Source organism: Rhinolophus sinicus, chromosome 16, assembly GCF_057876585.1.
Source record: "Rhinolophus sinicus isolate RSI-liver-muscle chromosome 16, RSI-T2T, whole genome shotgun sequence".
NCBI classification, from domain to species: domain Eukaryota; kingdom Metazoa; phylum Chordata; class Mammalia; order Chiroptera; family Rhinolophidae; genus Rhinolophus; species Rhinolophus sinicus.
The window spans coordinates 191,086,898-191,107,477 of NC_142516.1; the positions used below are offsets into that span (position 1 = coordinate 191,086,898).

The window sequence follows — 20,580 nt, forward strand, 5'->3', positions numbered from 1 at the left end:
ACAGAGCAAGGGGTTTTCATTTGGATGAGGTCCAATTTATGAACTTTTTATAACTTGGGAATTGGGGTCAAGTCTAAGGGGACTTTGCCTTTTCTAGCTACTTGGTCTTTTTAGCTATTCTGAGCCTGTGACATTACATGTCACTTTAGAGTAACCTTGCGTATACATGTGAAGACCTTGCTGGGCCTGGGGCAGGGATTGCATTAAACCTACGGAACAAGGGGGAGAGAGCCAATGTGTTTACTGTGTCTGTTCTTCTGACTCATGACACGGGTGTCATGTCACCTATCAAATGCTGTTTGTGTGTCAACTAATACCGTGTTTCCCCGAAAATAAGACCTAGCCGGACAATCAGCTCTAAAATTAATATAAGACCCGGTCTTATTTTACTACAATATAAGACTGGGTCTTTATAATATAATAATATAGTATAATATAATATAATATAATATAATACCAGGTCTTATATTAATTTTTGCTCCAAATGATGCATTAGAGCTGATTGTCCACCTAGGTCTTATTTTCAGGGAAACATGATATAACATGTTCCTTTTTTTACTTTGTTCATATGGTGGGTTATATTGATTGATTTTTGAATGTTGAACCAATCTTTCATAACTGGAAAGAATTCCACTTTGTGGTGGAGTATAATTCCTATTACACATTATAGGATTCAGAGTTCTGGGACTTTGTTGAGGATCTGTGTACCTACGTTCGTGAAAGATATAGGTCTGTAGTTCCTTGTTTCCTTCCTTCCTTCCTTCCTCCCTCCCTCCCTCCCCCCCTCCCTCCCTCCCTCCCTCCCTCCTTCCCTCCCTCCCTCCCTCCCTCCCTCCCTTCCTCCTTCCCTCCCTCCCTCCCTCCCTCCCTCCCTCCCTCCCTCCCTCCCTCCCTCCCTCCCTCCCTCCCTCCCTCCTTCCCTGTCTTGCTGTGGTTTGGGTATCAGATTAATACTGGCTACCCTAAATCAGTTAGGAAGTATTGTTATCATTTGTTACTTTCTGGAAGAGTTTATGAAAACTTTGTGATAATTTTTCTACAGAAGATTGGTAGAATTCTCCAGTGAAACCATCTAGTTCTATAGGTTTATTTGGGGGGAGATTTTTAATTAGAACATCAATTTATGTTATAGTTACAGTGCTGGGCAGATTGTCTCATTCATCTTGGTTGACTTTTGGTAGTTTGTGGTTTTCAAGGAATCAGTCTATTTTTAATAATTGTCAAAATTATGAGTCTAAAGTTGTTCATAATATATTTTATCATCTTTTGAATGACTAGTGAATCTGTAGTAATACCCACTATTTTTTCCCCTGATACTGGTTCTTTCTGTCTCTCTCTCTCACTCTCTCACTCACTCACTCTTCTTAGAAGTTTATCAATTATATTGATTTTTAGAAGAAACAGCTTTTTTTTGCTATTGTTTTTATTTGCATTTTGTTGATTTCTGATCTCTGTCATACTCTTCCTCTTGCTTGTTTTGGGTTCATATGGCTCTACTTTTTGTAGTGTTTTGAGTTATGGGCTTAGGTGATTATTTCATACTTTTCCTCCAATCTAACACAGTCATTTATTACTATAAATTTTCCTCTTGGCATGGCTTTAGCTTCAGGGAACATGCTTTTGTTCTCATGTTCATTTACTCCCATGTCTTTTGTTTGTTTGTTTCCCTTGAGACTTCTTCTTTGGGTCATGGATTACGTACAACTGTGTTCTTTAATTTCCATATGTTTAGAAATTTTCCTGTTGCCTTTTTGTTAATAGTTTCTAGTTTGATTTCATTATGATTAGAAAATACATTCAGTATTATTCCAGTTCCTTTAAATGTGTTCAGGTCTATTTTCAGTTCCAGGATATAGTCTACCTTGGTGAATGTTCCATATGTGCTTAGAAAACATACGCGTTCTACTCTTGTTGGGTGGAGTCAATTAGATCCTGTTGGATGACTGTAGTATTCGTATTTTCTATATTCTAGGTAATTCTGCCTGGTTGCTGAAAAACAGGGTGGGGGCTGTTGAAGTTCTCAGCTATTCTTGTGGATTTGTCTAGTTCACCTTTCAGCTCTCTAGGTTTTGCTTCATGTGTTTTGAAGCTCGATATTTGGTGTGTACACATCTAGGACTGTCATGTCTTCCTGGTGAATCATTCTTTATGTCATCATATGATGTGGCCATTATCCATCCTACTACAGCTCATATCAACATTTACCCCTTTGAAGTGTGGAATCCTCACTTCCATTTAGGTCCCAACTGTTAAATATCATTGACTTAAGTATCAGGTTTTAAAATTTTAATTTCCACCGTTGAATTATTCACAGAACTCGCTATGGAAGAATAATATACTTTATATTCCCATATTTCTGCTCTATTCTTTGTTCCTACTTCTGCCCCAATGCTGCAAGTTCCTCTTATTATTATTTCTTTCCTTTTGAATAACTTTCAAAGAATCAATTAGCCAATCATTAAGATTAGGCTATTAACAATAAATACTTTGAGAATTTTTCCCTTTATTTCTGAAGAATACATTCACTGGATGTAGAAAATGTGGTTGACTACTTTTTTCTTTCAAATCTTGAAATATTTTATGACACTTCTTTCTGGCCTCCACAGTGTCAGACAGGAAATCACTGCTATTTTTTTAATGTATTAAATTTATTGGGGTGATATTTGTTAGTAAAATTATATAGATTTCATGTGTACAATTCTATAATACATCATCTATATATCACATTGTGTGCTCACCACCCAGAGTCAGTTCTCCTTCCATCACCATATATTTGATCCCCCTTTTCCCTCATCTACCTCCTCCCTCCCTCTTACCCTCTGGGAACCACTAAACCATTGTCTGTGTCTATGAGTTTTTGTTTCTTTGTCTAGTTCCTTTGTTGCTTTCAGTTTTACATCCCACATATGAGTGACGTCATATGGGTATTATCCTTTAAGTAAGGTGTCAAGATTGTGTTCTGTGTTGTTAGTTTTCAATGTTTAATTAGATATGTCTTGGCATGGAGTTGTTTGAGTTTATCCTGTTTGAGGTTCACTCAGTTTCTTAAAACTGTAGATTTATGTGTCTTCCCACATTTGAGGAGTTTGCACCAGTTACTTTTTCGCCACCCTTTCAGCCTCACTGCCCTTCTCTCCTCCTGGGATTCTGGTGACAGGAAGGTTGGGTCTTTTTTTTTCCTGTCCCACAGGTCCCTGCAAAAACTTGTTTTGCTCTGTTTTTCAGTGTAGGGGAATTCTACTGATCTATTCTCATGTTCAACCAATATCATCACACCAATCCCCTCTACTTTAAGCCTATCAAGCTATTTTTAAGTATTGTTTTGTTTTTATTCAATAATTTCCATCTAGTTCTGTTTTTATCATTTCTCTTTTATTGCTAAGATTTTTTTTTGTTTTTCATTTGACTATTGTAGCATTTTCATGATGACTGCTTTAGAATCCTTGTCAGGTAATTCCAACATTGATTCTTTTAGGTGTCATCAAGTAATTGTCTTTTCTCCTTCAAGTTGTGATTTTTTCTGGGCTCTTGATATTGTATCCTGGCTATTATGTCTGTCATGCTCAAGGACACACTGGGTAAGATATAAATCTCTTACTTTGGCAGGCAGTCACCCTGGTAAGGTTTAGCATGAAGTTCTGGTCAGTTTTTGTGGTCTGGGGCTCCAATGACGGGTTAATTGTTGAAGTCTTTAATGCACTGTCATGCTATGCTTGCTTACCTGGTGTCAGTGGGGTCTGCGGGGAGGGCTTGGTGGGATCCCCCAGGAGTACTTCCCTCCCCATCTCACCCTTTATCCCCTAACCTCCCCTCTGCCCATATCTCAGGGTGGAGAGGGGCGTCCCACCCTGCAATCTGCAGACAGAGTCTTCCTGGGTTGGGTAACTGGTGTGGGGGGTTTCTGTCACATGTGCAGCTGCCTCATTGCCTTTCTTCAGAAAGGAGAGTCTTAGGCCCCTGGGGACATGGAAGTCTCCCCTTGGACACACAATGTTCCTGGGGGTCTTTCATCAGTTCCCTTGCTGCCGCTGTTGTGAGAGGGACACCATTTGCCTCTCAGAGGAGAATGAGCTCACCTGGAACCTGCTGTGGCCTTGTCAGGGGTCTGGAAACACCAAGTCTGGGTGGTCTGTTTGTCGGGGCACACAGGACATCTCTCCCAACACTGTTTTTCAGGTCCTGGGGTCCCACACAAGCATGCCTTCCTTTATCTCCTTCAGAGTCCTCTTCTGGTCCCCTCTGTGCCATTTGCAGGGTTCATACCATGCATAGTGTGGAGGAGAATGAAAAAAGCCTTCAGGTCCTGACAGGCTTTTCAAGCATCTGGCTGCAAACAGAAACAGACATCTGTACAGTGACTTCACATTGGGCCCCAGTCCGCTGTTCTTCCTTTGATGAGAGATAAGAGGTTAGCGTTAGATGTTTCTTTCATAAGGTTCCACATAGAAAGGCTTTATAATTCTGATGGTGTCTCGTGAATTTAAGGTAGAGGTTGCAACTGTGGGGTTCACAGCGTCTCCTATGCTGCAGGCTGCCCAGTGGACAAAGTTTCACATGTGAATGAAATGTGTTCATGAGTCAACCTCATGTTGATGGCGCTGGGGGATTCCCAACAACCTCAGCATATGTACGTGTGATCTCCTGGTTTGACCTTATACCTGATACTGTGACAGTTTATTCTGTAAAGACAATGTCTGAGTTGTTTTTCAGAGTCAGCTCGATGTATAAGTCACAGCCTATTCCCCTCCTCCTGTCCCCGTTCACTGTACTGGCACATGCCATGTAAACAGATGCGCCCTGTGTGACCCTCACCTGGGAGTTGCCGTGCAGGTGCCGGGTGCACGGAGAACCCTGAATGCCATCAGCGCTGCCTGTGCTCTGATGTGCTCCCAGGGCCTGGTCAATATGGCATTTAAATACCGTGTTTCCCAGAAAATAAGACCAGGTATTATATTAAGTTTTCCTCCAAAAGACGCATTAGGGCACTTGTTAGGGGATGTCATCCTGAAAAATCATGCTTGCGCTTGTTTTCCAATTAGGTCTTATTTTTGGGGAACACGGTACGTGCACAACTGAAGATTGCAGTTATGACCAGTTAATTTCCTTCCATCCTGGTTTGTTGAAGGACCGAGTTGGCCATGACTGGCGGTAGCTCTGTGTCTGCCAGCTTTCAGGTGGGAGCTCAGCAGAGCATCTCTGGATCCCCTTAAACCTGTTTTACTTCACCGTGAGTGGAACGGTTCCACCCAGGTGCCTCGACAGACCACACACTGTGTCTTAACATCTCCTTTCTAATCTCCAGCTCACGCTGAATCAACCCAATTAAGGCAAATGGCCAACTAAATCTTATATTTCAAGTAGCAGTGCATTTTCTACACTTTCTGCAGAATTTATGAGATTTCAGGGTGTCACCTACAATGACTTAACACTTAAGTCTAAAACTTAACATAGTTTTAGGTCAATTTTACACAGAAATAGCATTTACTTTTCAATTGCCCAATTTACAATTGAAATGAATATTTTAAATGTTTAGCACACTTCTTTCCTCTCAGGTAGCTGCCAGTAGGATGGAGTTGTAACTACTTCCATGTGTTACATTGCTTCAGTTTCAAGTTTTGATAGCTTTGTAATTTGCTCAGAGTTAGGTAGTGGTGTAGGTTTTTTGTTTTGTTTTTTTCCTTCAGGTTTTTATTTAATATGCATACAGTAAAATATAAGTTTTTGGTGTACAGAGCTACAGTTATTAACACATGTATAGACTTTTATAGCCACCACCGGAGTCAGGATGTAGAATGGTCTGTCACCCCCACCCCCACCTGCTATGGCTTTGTAGTCAGTCATACTCTCTTCCACCCTAAGCCCTGAACCCCTGATCTAGTCTCCATCCCATAATTTTATTTTAGAGACTATCACATAAATAGAAAAATACTCTATGTCATCTTTGAGACAGTAAATGGGAATGGAAAATGGTACAGCAATTCTGGAAAAGGGGTTGGCAATTTCAAATGAAGTTAAATATTCACTTATGTGATCTAGCAGTCCCACTGCTAGGTATTTACCCTAGAGAAATGCAATTTACCCTACAGGAATGTTTTCAGTGACTATTCATAATTGCATAAAAAGTGGAAACGATGTAAGTATCCTGTAACAGGTGAACAGGGAAACCCTGTGGTATATTCACCCCAGGGAGTTGTAATCAGCCACAGCAAGAAACAAGCTGTGACCCCACAACACAGGGACTCCCATAGGCGTCATGTGTGGTACAATAGTCACTTGCATTTAGCCACCCCCTTCTAGCAAACACATTTGATGTGCATGTGGATACAGCTGTGGAATCCTTTAGCTGGGGCCAAAGAGAAGAGCTCGTCAGAAGTGAGATCTCTCACATACACTGATATTACCAGCAGCCAAACATCTTAAGGTTATTGCATCGTATGGGGGCGATTAGCCTTTAAAGCACACTGACCCATTTTCCTGTGAACGAGTCTAGATGCTCTCTCAGTGCAGTGTGCCCTGGTTATAGGAAAGGAAAAAATACATAATCAAATGTAATTTGCTCCATTTTGGGTAAATCACTGGACAGACTGGAAATTAGGGTCATAAATTGTCCTGATTTCAGTCCAACATTCATACTGACTGTGGCAAGATGTCTCGAACCGTGAATGCAAGGCAGTTCCATCTTCACTGAAATCTACTGAAAGGATAATGGACTTTTAGATCTGAATAAGTTCCTTATGATAATTTAATACAATTATTTCACTGGTCAGGGAACTGGCGCAGAGGTAAGTTAATTCAGCTGAGATAATGGGACGAATTAATGACACAGCTGTAACAGAATCCCAAATGCCAAGTAGTTGGTGTGTGAGATGAAACAAAGATTTGTGTCCTTATTTAAAACTCTTCCTATAAATTTAAACATGTGCTTTTTGAATAAATGCATAAGTGAAAATATAAATTAATCATTTATGCATTTATTCAAAAACTCTTGTTATGTGCCAGTGTCTGGGGATCAAAAGACCAAAAGACATAAGCTTTCGCTCAAGGGGGTCTGGGTTTGGAAGGAGACAGACGCTGGAGTGGATGCCTGTAATACACTTGCCTGAAAGGAAGGCATGCAGGGTTCTGCGCTGACCTACAGACGAAGGCGCTCACGCTGCCTACGGGAGTTAAGAGATGCCTAGTGAGACCCGCAGAGTCTTCCAGAACTCGGAGTTGCTCTCCAGGAAGAATGGGCCCCAGGCAGTGATATCAGTCTTTGCCAAAACGCTGGGAGCTGAGAAATGCCAGTGTTTTTGGAGAATGGTTAGAACAGTCAGTGTGACTGGAGCACTAGGTGTGTGGGACACGTGAGGGGTTCCCACAGAGAGACAACACAGAGAGGGGGGAAGTGACGCACGTTACATATGATGGCTTTTCTCCCCAAAGAAAATTTTAGTATAGTTTTCTAACAGTTGAACCAAATTACTTAGTGTTTTGTTAGAATAATTTTATCTTTTAGTTTAAATCAAGACGGTGTACTGTAAAGTAAATTTGGGAGAAAATAAAGCTGTTTTAAAGCAATTAAAACGTGTGTTATGATGACTGTTAAACTATTTTATCAAAACCAGGATCTCTTTTAGTTACAAATTATTGGAAAAAACATCCTGTTTTAAACAGATAATCAGTTGCAAAGCATACTGGTAACACTTGTTTCTTTGTTTTAAACAAATCATTTATGAGCGTTAGCTAATTAAAATAGTTCTGGAAACATGAAAGAGGAACTAAAAGGAAAATATGTTATTTTGTTTTAAATAATGCTAAAATAATTTTTAATTAAAAAAACTCAAAATACTTTATTTTCAAGTAACTTTTAAAAATATTGAAAAATTAATTTTCAAATAATCTATTGTAACAATCCTTTTCATAACTATAGTAGTCAAATAGGTAGCAGACATAAATTCTGAAACTCCAGTAGCACACGCATCCTAATTTGCTTTTGATCGAGGACTCTGTGTGTGTCGTGCAGCAGTGTACAGCTCCATTAATTGTGTGTGAACAGACAGACCAACATCAGTCAGAATTCAAGCAGGGTCCGGTACAGAACCACAGGAAACTCAAATATTTGTGCTCAGAGGGACGCTTCAGAGGCACGAATGCCACGTTAACTTGGCAACCTAAGTCTTTAAATGTAAGAACATTTTCTGCACGATAATTAAGTTTTTGAACGAGTTAAAATTCAATCAGATGTCTGGGAGGGAGATGCCGCAGTCAGACCGCTGAGTTGGGAGGCGACGTCCGTGGTGTTGGTGTGAGATGCCCAGGAATGGGTGCTCAGTCAGACTAGGCAGTGGGGCGGGGGAGCGGGGGTGGGGGGCTGAAGAGGCACAGTGTGTGGTGCCTGACCAGTGCGCTGGTCAGGGGGGCGACAGGCCAGCGAGGGCAGTGCCCGTGACCTGTCCTCCCACGTGGCTGGATGGTTGGTGGTATCTGGGCATTTATGGAGACTCAGAGGCAGGAGCTTCATGTATTGATGTCTTTAAATGTGGTTTTTTCCCTCCTGTATTTATGAATGAAGTTGTCTGCTGAGATCACGAGAAATAAGAATTTGGAAGGAGTCTGAGAAGAATGGAGATGGTGTGGGACAATGGCGGGTGGAAGTGGCCCAGGGAACATACACTGACCATGACACAGGGACAAGTGTGTGGTTGAGTGTCTGGCTGGAATCTGAAGATCGTAAATATGCGTTTGTCTAAACCACAAATTCTGCATCCACTTCCATCTGCGCACATATAGGAGTGGACTGGACTGTTGTGTGGCTTGGACAGATGCTGAGATGGGGTGAACTTGAAGAGGACAGGAGCCCTGCTGGGTGGTGAATGTACCAGGGGACCAGCCGCGCTCCTGGGGCCATAGGTGTGAGAAGCCACGCCCCCGGGTCCCTAGGTGTGAGAAGCCGCGCCCCCGGGGCCATGGGCGTGGTGAGAAGTCACGCCGCTGAAGGGCATAGGTGTGAGTAGGTGCCCCGCTCCCCAAGTGTACAGGAATGGAGAGAAGCTGTTAGAAAGTCCCCAGGGATTGGAAGAGCAAGTTTCAGGAGAAGCAGGCAGATGACAGGTAAATCCGTGGCCATGTGGTCAGAGAGGGGTTCAGAGCCTGAGATCCCTATGACAAAGTGCACCAAAGTGTGACGAGTGCCCAGCAGTGCCAGTGTTGAAACTAGACGGGAGGGAAGGTCACTGGGGTTGAAAGCAATCTCTGGTGGATTGGTTTACAAGAATCATCTGAGGGGGAATGGACACCGAGATTCCCCGTGGCTCCCCATGGTGACGGCAGGTAGGCAGATGACTGGACGAGCAGTGGAGTGGCGTGGTCTTCTGTCATGGCCCCCAAGTCACAGGGATTAGCAGTGAGTTCTGAGTGCAAGTGGGGAACGGAGATGAGGGGGGCGCCCACCCTCCTCTGAACTATGGTGGGAAATGCTGAAAAGGAGAAGAAAGAAGCATTGCCCTCCATTCATTGTGGCAAATTTATATAATAGTGTGTAAGAAAACCACTGTAGATACTTTCTTCTTGTGTTTATATAAACTTGATTATAAAATGGTGTGTTTTCTTCCCTTCCTTTTTTAAGCGAGGCTGTGAATTTAACTTGAGATACAAGTTATGAATATGACCATGTGGCCTGGGGAGCATCATCCTAGAGACACAAAAAAGGCAAAGGGACTAAGGCAGGTGGGAAATGGACAGTTGGAATTCACCTCCCTCCAACAGTATGGGACCTGCCCTGTTGCTGAGAATAGTTATGGAAACTGAGTAAATGAACAACCAAGTAGATCTTTCCAGGTGCAGGAGGAGAATCCAGGGCATCCAGGATTTGAGAAGAGACGAACCAAGGAGAAAGGACATGCAGGACGATGAATCTCCTGTTGCCCCCGTCACTCACTGTCCCCGGGGGGCATCTGCCAACCCTCCGCTCAGGGCTTCAGGGAAAACAGCTCTGTGGCTCAGAGAATGGGGTTTTGGGAGAGGCTGAATCAGGCTATCAAAACAGTGTGGACTTGAGGGGCCACAATATCCTGGGAAAGGGAATTATAAGAACATGAGAGTGACAACAGCTTGGCTCGGTCCTTGTTGGATTTGCCCAAACTTCACTTTTCTGGCACTAGAAGCAAAGAAACCAAACTGAAAATGTGCTGCTGATGGTCTAGAGAGCTAAACAGAACTTTTGGAATTTTCACAGTGCCAGAGAGACAAAGTTAGGGCCTATCGTTTCAGGGAGAACGTGTGCTTATAAATACCATAAACTCTGGATCGTGGCGTAAGAAAGTGTAAGCAGTAGGAAACCAGCAAGCCTGAAATAGCCTTGAATCTTACCAAAGACAGATTGGATCAACATGGTCAATCTCCAGGCCAGAAGAAAAGTGAGTTGTCCCAGGAGGGAGAAAACATACACAGCTTCTATGATCGCTTATGTACAGAGTCTGGCATTTAATCAAAAACTACCTGAAATGTCCAGAAACAGAACCCAACCACCCAAAACCAAGAGACAGACAATAGGAAACAAGCAAGATACCAAGATATTCCAGTTATCCCTTAGCGACTTTGATAATTCATTATGATTCCTATGTTTAAGAAAAAAAATGAAATGATCAAGAATTTTTCCAGAAAACTGTAGGAAGTGTGACAGTTAAGTTCACGGACTCATCCTAGAAAAAGTGCTACACACCTCAATGCTGAATATCACTACGGTCACCTTTGAAGTACTCCCCTTGGGAAGCTCTGCACTGATGCCAGTGCCTAGTCCCCCCTTCAGAGCAATTCTGGAACTTTTTCTGGAATGGCCATCAGAGCTGTCATCGTATTACCCTTGATGTCCTGAATGTCATCAAAATGTCTTCCTTTCAATATTTCCTTTATCTTCGGGTAAAGAAAGGAGTTATTGGGGGCAGATCAGGTGAGTAAGGAGGGTGTTCCAATACAGTTATTTGTTTACTGGCTAAAAACTCCCTCACAGACAGTGCCGTGTGAGCTGGTGCATTGTTGTGATGCAAGAGCCATGAATTGTTGGCAAAAAGTTCAGGTCGTCTAACTTTTTCATGCAGCCTTTTCAGCACTTCCAACTAGTAAACTTGGTTAACTGTTTGTCAAGTTGGTACAAATTCATAATAATCCCTCTGATATCAAAAAAGGTCAGCAACATCGTTGCAACAAGTTAATGAACTTAATTGTCAGACCTTGTAAGTATAACAAATGAAATGGAAATGTAGAAATTGAAAAATACAATATTTGCAATAAAGAACTCAATATATATGATTTGAACTGGAAGATAACTTAGTAGAAAATATTCAAACTGAAGCAAAAAAATGTATGTATAGAATATATGTGTGTAATAGGAATTGCAGAAGAAAGAGAGAGGAAAAATGGGGCATAATCAATATTTGAGGACATCGTCAATCACCAGTCAACTTCCAATACTGGTAGCAGACATTATGATAAAGATGGTAGAAATTCTACCAGCCTGTCAGGATAATACAGGGAAAATCTCATCCTGGCACTTTGTGAGAAATCTTCTGAAAAATAGTGCTGGAAAAGATCGTAAAACTGCATAAGGACCACTAGTTTCAAAAGAGCAAATAGAAGGTTGATAGACGTATTTTTAATGTAAGCAGAAGAAGTCATAAGACAACAGAACAACACTTTGAAGTGCTGGGGGAAAAACAAGCAATTGGATAAAAGGGGTAATTAAAAATAATTGACCAATCAAAAAAGGGAAAATGACAAAAAATTAACTTTAATTTATGATTAATTATATCCTAAAGAAAAGGCAAGACTCTTGATTAGATAAAAATAATATAAATAAAATTAATTGACTAAAAATAATGTAAAATAATTCTGTGATGCTTATAAAAGGCCAACACGTAATATGCAGACATAGAATAATTGAAAGTAAAAGACTAGACAAAGCCCTTCCTTGCAAGGACTAAATGTTACAGCTTTATAATCTTAAGTGAAACTCTGCAGTGACACTAGACATTTAAGGTTGTGCACGTTGGGGTAGGATATACTCCAGTAAGATGTATGCATAGGGAAGACAAAAATATTTCTTTAAAGCAAACAAGCAAATAAAACCTCGAGTCTATCCAACAAAGAAAAATTCTTCAGAAAAAATGCATATTTAGTGACTGCGTATCACTCACTGACATACTTCCTTTGTTTCAATTTGTGTATAACGTTGCATGAGTTACTTCACATTTTGAAGAAACAAAGAATCAGGTGTTCTGTTCACCCGTGGTGAGAATGTCGGTTTGATGGACAAAGGGTATGATTGATGGGGCGAATCACATATTCACATTCCCAAAACCACTTGGCTGAAAGCAAAGCTTCCTGTTTTATTAGACATTAGTTTTGGCTGAATTGAATTTTTCTTCCGTTTTTTCTATTTCAACACGTCTTTCTGTGAGCATGTTGAGTTCAGCCAATGGATCCAGTGTTTCTTTCCACTGGCTGACAGCAGGGGCTGTGTGAGTGTTTTGTTGGTCTACACGGTGATTGCTTCACCGAAGCTTCCGTTCCATTCGGTGTGACCCGCACGCCAATATGCAGGGGAAAGTCCAGTAAATTTGCCAAGTCTATGTCCGTACGCATGCTGTTCCTGTCAGTCTTCTCTTAATGCAGGGTTACCTTTGGGTACCTATATGCATGTTAAAACTTTATTTTCAGTGGTTTTAGGTTCAGAGCAAAACTAAGAGGAAGATACAGAGATTCCCCACAACCCCTACCCCCTAGGCACAGCCTCCCCCATTGTCAACGTTCCCACCAGATAGGACAGTTGTGACACCTGATGAGCCTGCCCTGACGCGTCACCACCCAGCGTCGACAGTTCACATCAGGTCACTCTTGGTGTCGCTCCTTCTGTGGGTTTGGACAGATGTGTAATGTCCTATAGCCACCATCACAGCGTCACACAGAGGCGTCTCACTGCCCTAAACATCCCTGTGCTCTCCTTGTTCACCCCTCCCCCAACCCCTAGAAATAACTGATCTGTCACTGTCCCCATAGTTGTGCCTTTCCCAGCATGTCACAGCATTGGGATCATGCAGTGTGCAGCCTGTGCAGACTGGCTTCTGTCACTTATCAATAAGCATTTAAGGTTCCTCCATGTCTCATCATAGCTTGAGAGCTCATTTCTTTTTGTGCTGAACACTATTCCATCCTAGAATGTATTTTTAAGAGATTTTGTGGTAAAGTTAGCTGATATTCCAGACTGGACCAGAAAGTTTCCCAGTTTAGAGGCGCTTTCATGGTGACGGTGAGGTGTTATAGCCCTACAGCTGTAGCTATAACTCGCCATCAACGGGGTGACCAACCTTCCCAGTTTTTCCAGAACTGTCCCAGCTTTAGCACTGAAAGTCCTGCACCAGGAGAAGGTCTTCAGTTTCAGAAAAATGGGGTGGTGGTTACCCTAAGTCGATTTTTAAAGTTAAACATAAAAATTTGCGGTTGTAGACTAGAATAACTGCTTTAAAACATAAGTGATATTGAGGCTTAAATGTAAGGTATACGTGACTTGATTCTTTGAAGGAGGGTATTGTGCCTGCCCTCTCTATGTATAGATCTATTTATCTACCTGTCTATCTATATGATTCATTTGTTTAAGTAGCAAGAGCCACCCTCAGGGTGGCAATAGAGATAAGGGTGCCTTGAATAACGGTTTCCGTTTGTCTTCTGTGCAGACTCACTGGGTCCAGCGTCCCTGACCTCATCGTGAGCATGAGCAACCAGATGTGGCTGCACCTGCAGTCTGACGACAGCATCGCCTCACCTGGATTCAAAGCTGTTTACCAAGGTATGGCCAGAACACACCTCACGGCGTTTAACGGCAGCACATCTGCCGAGGGCTCGGACCCTGCTCTGTGTGTTAAACATGAAGAGCGTTGACAAGTCGGAGCAGTCTTCTAAACACGGATGGATGTTTCCAGTTTCCTTAAAGTCATACTTAGAGTTTTTGTTTTGTTTTGCTTTTGTGTTTACCAAGGAGATAGTTTAACTTTCTGAAAGCTTGGCTTGCCGTGATGTCTGCCATTATTATGTCAGATTAGACAGTGACACTAAGTTACAACGTTGTCTGTGAAACATGTGCCTCCCTGTGCATCTTGGCATTTCTTATCTTCCTGGGAGGGGGCGTTGTGCTTATAACTAAGGGAAACTGGTTGTGAACAGAGCGTGGATCTGAGCGGCACCGATTCAGTTCAGCTTTACTGTGTACGTACTCATGTGCACCTGTTTTATGGAGGAAGCGAAGGGGACCCTGCGGAGGCCTTACTTATGCAGGAGAAGGCGGCTTGCTGGGGAGCTAGTTGTTCCCGTTGCTCTGGGGAAGGGCTGTACTCAGAGACGTGAGGTCGTCGTCTCCAGCTGCCTGGGCAGCAGCCTTTGCAGAGCGCTGGCCCTGCTGGGGGCCCCCAGCACAGTGCCCGGCTCCAGCGTGGTGCTCAGTGTGGGGCAGCTCAGACACCACCCCGCCTTGCGACCATCCCTGTTGTTTTGTCTGGGAGCTCTCCTAGGAAACAGGTATCTTTAACCTTAGCATGTTGGCTGCCATTTTGAAAATCTTTTTATCATAGAAAATTTCAAAAGGTAAGCAGAAGTGGAGAGAATGGCATAGTGCATCTGAAATGACCTTTATTTGTAATCTTTTGCAAGCCACTCCCACATGTCTTGCTCTCCACTCAGGCTTTGGCTTGAGACGTGGGACGCAGCTGCGTGATCCCAGTGCTCTTGTAGTTGTCAGCCTCTGGCCTCTACTCAGTCCAGCCTTTCCTCAGGTGCGCTAGGCATCTTTGGGAACTCAGTGACATTTGCCACTATTAGACACCCCAGCCACTTACACACTCAGCCACAACTAATTTGAAGTCACTTTCAGCAAGATTGAAAAGAACCTATTATCATCTTGAATTGAGGCTATCATCACGAGAAAGCTTCTCAGGATCATTCTTATATGTCTTACAAATGCCTGTGGATTCATAGCTATGTCATCAAAATAACCAGGAATATATGTTTTTAACCCATCCAGATATTTTTCCTAACGCACAAAATAATCTATTATTGAAAATAAACTTGTATTTATAAACTATAACCTAGGAAAATATACAATGGGTATTCAAAATTAAAAAAAAAATAAATGTATGTTTCACATAATCTAAATTTTCAAAATTTTAGATACTATACATAAATAAGTTTTAAAATTCTAAGCAACTAACAAATTACAAAGTACTGTAATAGAAATGGTGATTATGTTATTTGGATTGTTTTACTGTAGGGGCACTGTTAGAAAGAAACATTTTTTAAGTTATTGTCAGGAAAAATTATGAAATGGTCCTGGACAAAAAAAAATAGTCTTCGCCAACCTTTCAGTGTTCGGCAGACTCTTCCCGGTTAACCAGTTCCATGGTGGTCTGTGTCTCTCACTGTCTTTGAGCTGTTACAACCCAGAAAGTCCTAGGAAACCGACAGCCATGCAGATGGTTCCTGACCCCCAACATGCAAATGATTTTACCTGCAGGAGCCAATTGATCGTTGCCCTGTGGGTATTGATGACTTCACATCTATTAGCGAATTCATTTCAGGCTTGCTGATTGTCTGTATGTGCGTATGCTTTGGATTCTCCTCTGAAACAGTTTGTAAAATATCTTACTGGTTCCTTCATTAAGTAGTGAGTTCATTTACCTCTTCAACCTGATGGATGAGTGTGCGTGTAGGTGGGGATGAGAAACCTGAGAGTCGGGATTTTACTTTGCTTCAATTTGTGAATTTGAGTACAGACACACCATGCTCTTCCTTTCCAAGTGTGTAGAGCATCCAGAAGCTGAAAGGATATAACAAGGATTTATTGCGTACGAAGCCCATGGGCCAGATCATTGAAAAGCATCTACCGACCTTGAAACCACAAGCCCACTGGATGGTAGTGTGGTAGTGTCCTGCGTTCGGTGGGTCAACACAGCGTGGTCTGGCTGCATGTGTCGCTCGGGAGCTGAGGTTGCTGCAGCGGGAAAAGCCCTGCACTGAGGAGCGGGCCCCATGGGAGTGTCCTTAGAGATGCGTGAACCATATCCCCTTGCTGGAAAACGGGGTGGGGCAGGCTAATGACTCCTGGGTAAACTGCTCCAGAACAATACAGTGTTTACATGGCCTTCCGAGGTTAGGACGGGAAGGTGCAGATGCCGTGTTTCCCAGAAAAGAATGCCGAGTCGGACCATCAGCTCTGCTGTGTCTTTCAGAGCAAAAACTAATATAAGACCCAGTCTCATTTTACTATAATATAAGACCGAGTCTATATAATATAATATAATATAATATAATATAATATAATATAATATAACATAATGTAATATAACATAACGTAAGACCGGGTCTTATATTAATTTTTGCTCCAAAAGACGCATTAGAGCTGATTGTCTGGCTAGGTCTTATTTTTGGGGAAACATGGCATATATATACATACATATATGTGTATATATATGTATGTGTGTGTGTGTGTGTGTGTGTAAAGAGAGAATGCTGATAATCTGCCATAAGAAAATAATCAGAAAAAGTATTATTCGAACTGTAAAAATGAGACATCTTTAAGGAGATATGTAGGTTGTTTGAGAAAGTGATGGAAGAGAGGTGAGATTTGTTTGTTTAAAACCTTACACATGAAAATATTTAATCAAAATAATCTATTTAAAAAGTAAAAAAATATAGATGTAAATAATTATAGTCCACCTGTATAATACAATACTATTCAACTATTAACTGAGTGGTGTGAGACCGAACATATACAATACATTTTATAAATGTTATGTAGGATACATAACATGCACATATATAATATATAAATCATATGATAATTCATACATACAGCAGGCATCAGACCATATACATGGAAGCTAACAGGCTTAGTGCATAGTTTTTCCACTGTATTTTTTAAATTCCTATCATTAAGTTACAAAAGTAACTACTTAGGATCCAAAAAATTGTATTTCTAAGCCAATCTTACATTTAACAATACAGCAGAATTCTTGTTAAATATTGTATTACTGTAATAGAGCTTGAGATTATACACGTTGTGGGGACAGATCCCCAGAAAGTAGTTTCCAGGCTCTTGGCCTCACGTGGAGGAGTGCTGGCTCGGGTAGTAGGTGGCCGTCAGCTGTAGCCAGTTAGCCAATTGGCCACTAATATAACTGCTGCGGCTACGGAGGAGAGAGAGGAGAGTGGAGGAGAGTGAAAGAGAGTCGTTGGTGGGTTGCAGACAAAACGGACAGCAGGTCGCACGTCCAGTGAACCCAGCCTCCAGTGAGACCATAGTGGTATGACTCCCCTACCTATGGCTCCGTGCGTGTTCCTTTTTGGCCTCACCATATCCTGCGTTCTCATGTGGGGAGCGGGAGCAGAGACCCCGCAGGCCGTCCCGCACGACAAATGGCGCAGCGAGCAGGGTCCCCCGCACGACAAATGGCGCAGCGAGCAGGGTCTCCCGCACGACACACGTTTAAAGTGGAACGTGCGTCATGTTTCACAGCTGATGGAAAGGAAAGGGAAAGTCCCATCACTCACTCCCGACAGTGTCCTCTGAGCACTGATGAAGGCTGGCACACTGAGTGCCCGGATGTTAGTACAAACACCTGCGAGTTTGTTTGTGGGTGGCACTGCATTTCTGTGGGTTCTCGGTCTGTCATGAAGTGTGCTAACGCGGGGTTGTGTGTGTCACAGAAACGACGTTCCGTAGAGCCCGTCCCATGTGCTGATGAACTGCCTTTTCAGGAATCGTGTTTGACAAATTGGGCCACAGCTGTTTAAATCTTAGCAGGGGGTAAATGAAAGGAACCGTCCCCTGCGATGTGTTGCTGTGCAGCAAAACAAGACCTCCTCGGGGCTCCTGCTGAGGATGATTTCAGTAAAATCATGGGAGTTCAGCATGACTGTTTCTTATGTCCTTGTGAACACACTGCTACTGGGAGGGAGTGGAGATCAGTGAGGCAGCTTGGCCTGTAACTGAGGGTCTGTACATCCGTGAGGAGGGAGAGCGTGATGCACCCAGTAGAGTGAATGCACTGAGCAGGGTGGCGTTTCTCCTCACCGTTCTTGAAAAGACAAAATCAATGTTGTATAGTATTTGAGATGCTTGTGATGGTGAAATTTTTGTCAACTTGACTGATGCCCAGACATTTGATTAACCGTATTCTGGGTGTGTCTGTGAAGGGGTTTCTGATGAGGTTAACATCGAGTCAGTGGACTGTATAAAGCAGATTGCCCTTCCAATGCAGGTGGGCCGCATCTAATTAGCTGAAGGTCTGACCTGAACAACAGGCTGAGTGAAGAATTTCTCTCTCCACCTGACAGTCTTGGAGATAAAACACTGGTCATTAAAGCCAGTGTTTCATCTCCAAGTTTTGGACTCAGATTTGGGCTTGAACTTACACCATCAGTTCTCCTACTGCTCAGGCCTTTGGGCTCAGACTGGAGCTGTACCACCCCTGTCGTGGGCCTGCACTTCTCAGTCTCAGAAGTGCAAGCTGATTCCTTCTAACAAATCAGTGCCTTTAGATAGATGATAGATTAGGTAGGTAGGTAGGTAGGTAGGTAGGTAGATAGATAGATAGATAGATAGATAGATAGATAGATAGATAGATAGATAGATAGACAGACAGACAGACAGACAGATGACAGACAGACAGACGGATTTCTCGTTGATGATCCAGCTCGTCCGTCTCTGTCTCTGGAGCTCCCTGACCACCACAGCACGTCCCTGCTTGTGTGCTGGCACTTGGCCCAGACTCTCCTGGTCCTCTGTGCCATCGCACCCATTTTCAGGGCCTCAGTGGACTGAGGGGGTGGTGTGTGGCCACTGAACGGGTGAAAGCTCGCGGGTCCGTATGGGAAGGGAGCCCATGGTCCTGGCTTGTTGGTGTGAAGCTGACAAGCTCCTCAGACAAAGTCAGGCAGGAAAGTGCCTGTCAGAATAACGGGGCAAAGCTGTGCGAAACGGCTGCAGGTACCCTTTTGTTTTAATGTTGTGCACGTTCCCAGTCGAATGTCACCAAGCGTCTGTAAGTGCATTTCCTTTCTCGCAGCAGATATGCTCTTGTATCTAATGTGGGCTAAAAGGTCACAGGCCTGATTTACACCTGTGAGCCCTTACCCTGCGCTGGACGCTCACTCTGAGGTGGAGACAGGTGGAGACAGGTGTGCTGGGGGTGCCCCGGGAGACACCCGGAGGGAGAGGAGGAGGGGGAAGGTGAGAGAGGGCATGATGGCAGGTGCCCTTGCTGACCCCGCAGGACGTTCTGGGGCTGGGATGACCCTTCAGAGTTTCCCCAATCGAAGCAAGGAGGCTGGCCCTGGCACCGTCAGCCATTGCTGTGGGCGGCCCCCAGCGCGCCCGGCCCCGTCTGGGCTGACGCCTGAGGAGGGCTGCAGCCTTCCTTTCCCAGTAGCTGAGGGCCGGCCGCGCCGGGGTCTGGAGAGGGTGTGTGGGCGGCGTTTCACCGCATCTCATCCGCTCTCCACACCTGGCAACTGCTTCTCCAAGACTAAGTCGTCTCGTTTCCGAGGAGAACTTACAACACAGGTTCACGGCCGCGCTCCTCTCCGGCCCCTTCTGCAATGGCCTCTCTCCCGCTCGCTCCTCTGCTGGTCCAAGGGGCTCAGGTGGCAGAGACCCAGACCACAGCCCTGAGGGTCTCGGTGAGTGAGCTCCATGCTTTTCGCACGCACAGCTGCTGTCCTCGTCCACCTTCATTTTGCGTGGGCAAGGGGGTGCGAAGGGAGTCCCTGTAGACCCCTGGGTGCCACCGTCCCTTCTCTCTCTGCCTCTTTCTTCGTCACGATCAGGGCAATTATCCCCCAAATACGATGGCTCCCTGCTTACTACCTAGTCCTGTGGCAGGATGCTCTCGCAGGCGTCACGCAGGAGGTGCCATGTAAGGTGCAGTGGGACCCTTCCCATCCCCGCTGCTGGAAACATTCACCCTCTGAGGACCAGGCTGGTGGACGCACAGAAATGAAAGTTGAGCACTCTGGGAGCACGGACCCCCAGATTCAGTCCGGGAAGGACACTGGGGCAGGTCGTCCTGCTCCCACTGCCTGGGTCCTGGCTGCATGAGCTCCGCCCACACACAGGTGCCAGCACCCTCCTGGGTCACTGATGGCTCAGCCTGCTGGCATCCCCTCCAGGCTGGCTCCTCGGCTGTGCCTCTCAGTTCTTCCCTTTGTCCCGTGATGCGAGGTGCTTCTGGGCCTTGTGGTGTAGGACGGGCCCAGTGGGTTCCGCCCCGCAAACCTGCTGCCTGCTGCTGTGGCTTCTGTGCTGCAGAGCGAGTCCTCTGTCTGGGGCACTGCCCAGCAAGGCACCTGGCTACAGGCAGGGCAGCCCGCACGCCGCCTCCACTGTGCAGGGCCCAGAGGCAGCTGTGGAGCCGCGTGCACGGCCTACAGTGAGCCCTTTGCGGGCATCCCCTCCCACGGGGCTTGGGCTGGCGGTTCCTTCATACTGGGCTCCTTGAGTATCACCATTCATGTAACGTGCTGGGAGGAGAAACTTAGTGTCACTTGTCCTGAAAC

The 20,580-nt window shown here is 44.1% G+C and overlaps 1 protein-coding gene across 2 annotated transcripts in view; it reads left to right on the forward strand.

The window, feature by feature from the left end:
- CSMD1 (CUB and Sushi multiple domains 1) overlaps positions 1-20,580 on the forward strand; it is a 1,607,858-nt gene that overhangs the window by 1,228,330 nt on the left and 358,948 nt on the right. For both annotated transcript variants that reach the window (XM_074329288.2, XM_074329289.2), the window contains exon 12: positions 13,710-13,822. In XM_074329288.2, the coding sequence (XP_074185389.2) occupies positions 13,710-13,822 (113 nt within the window). The remainder of the gene's footprint in view (positions 1-13,709; positions 13,823-20,580) is intronic.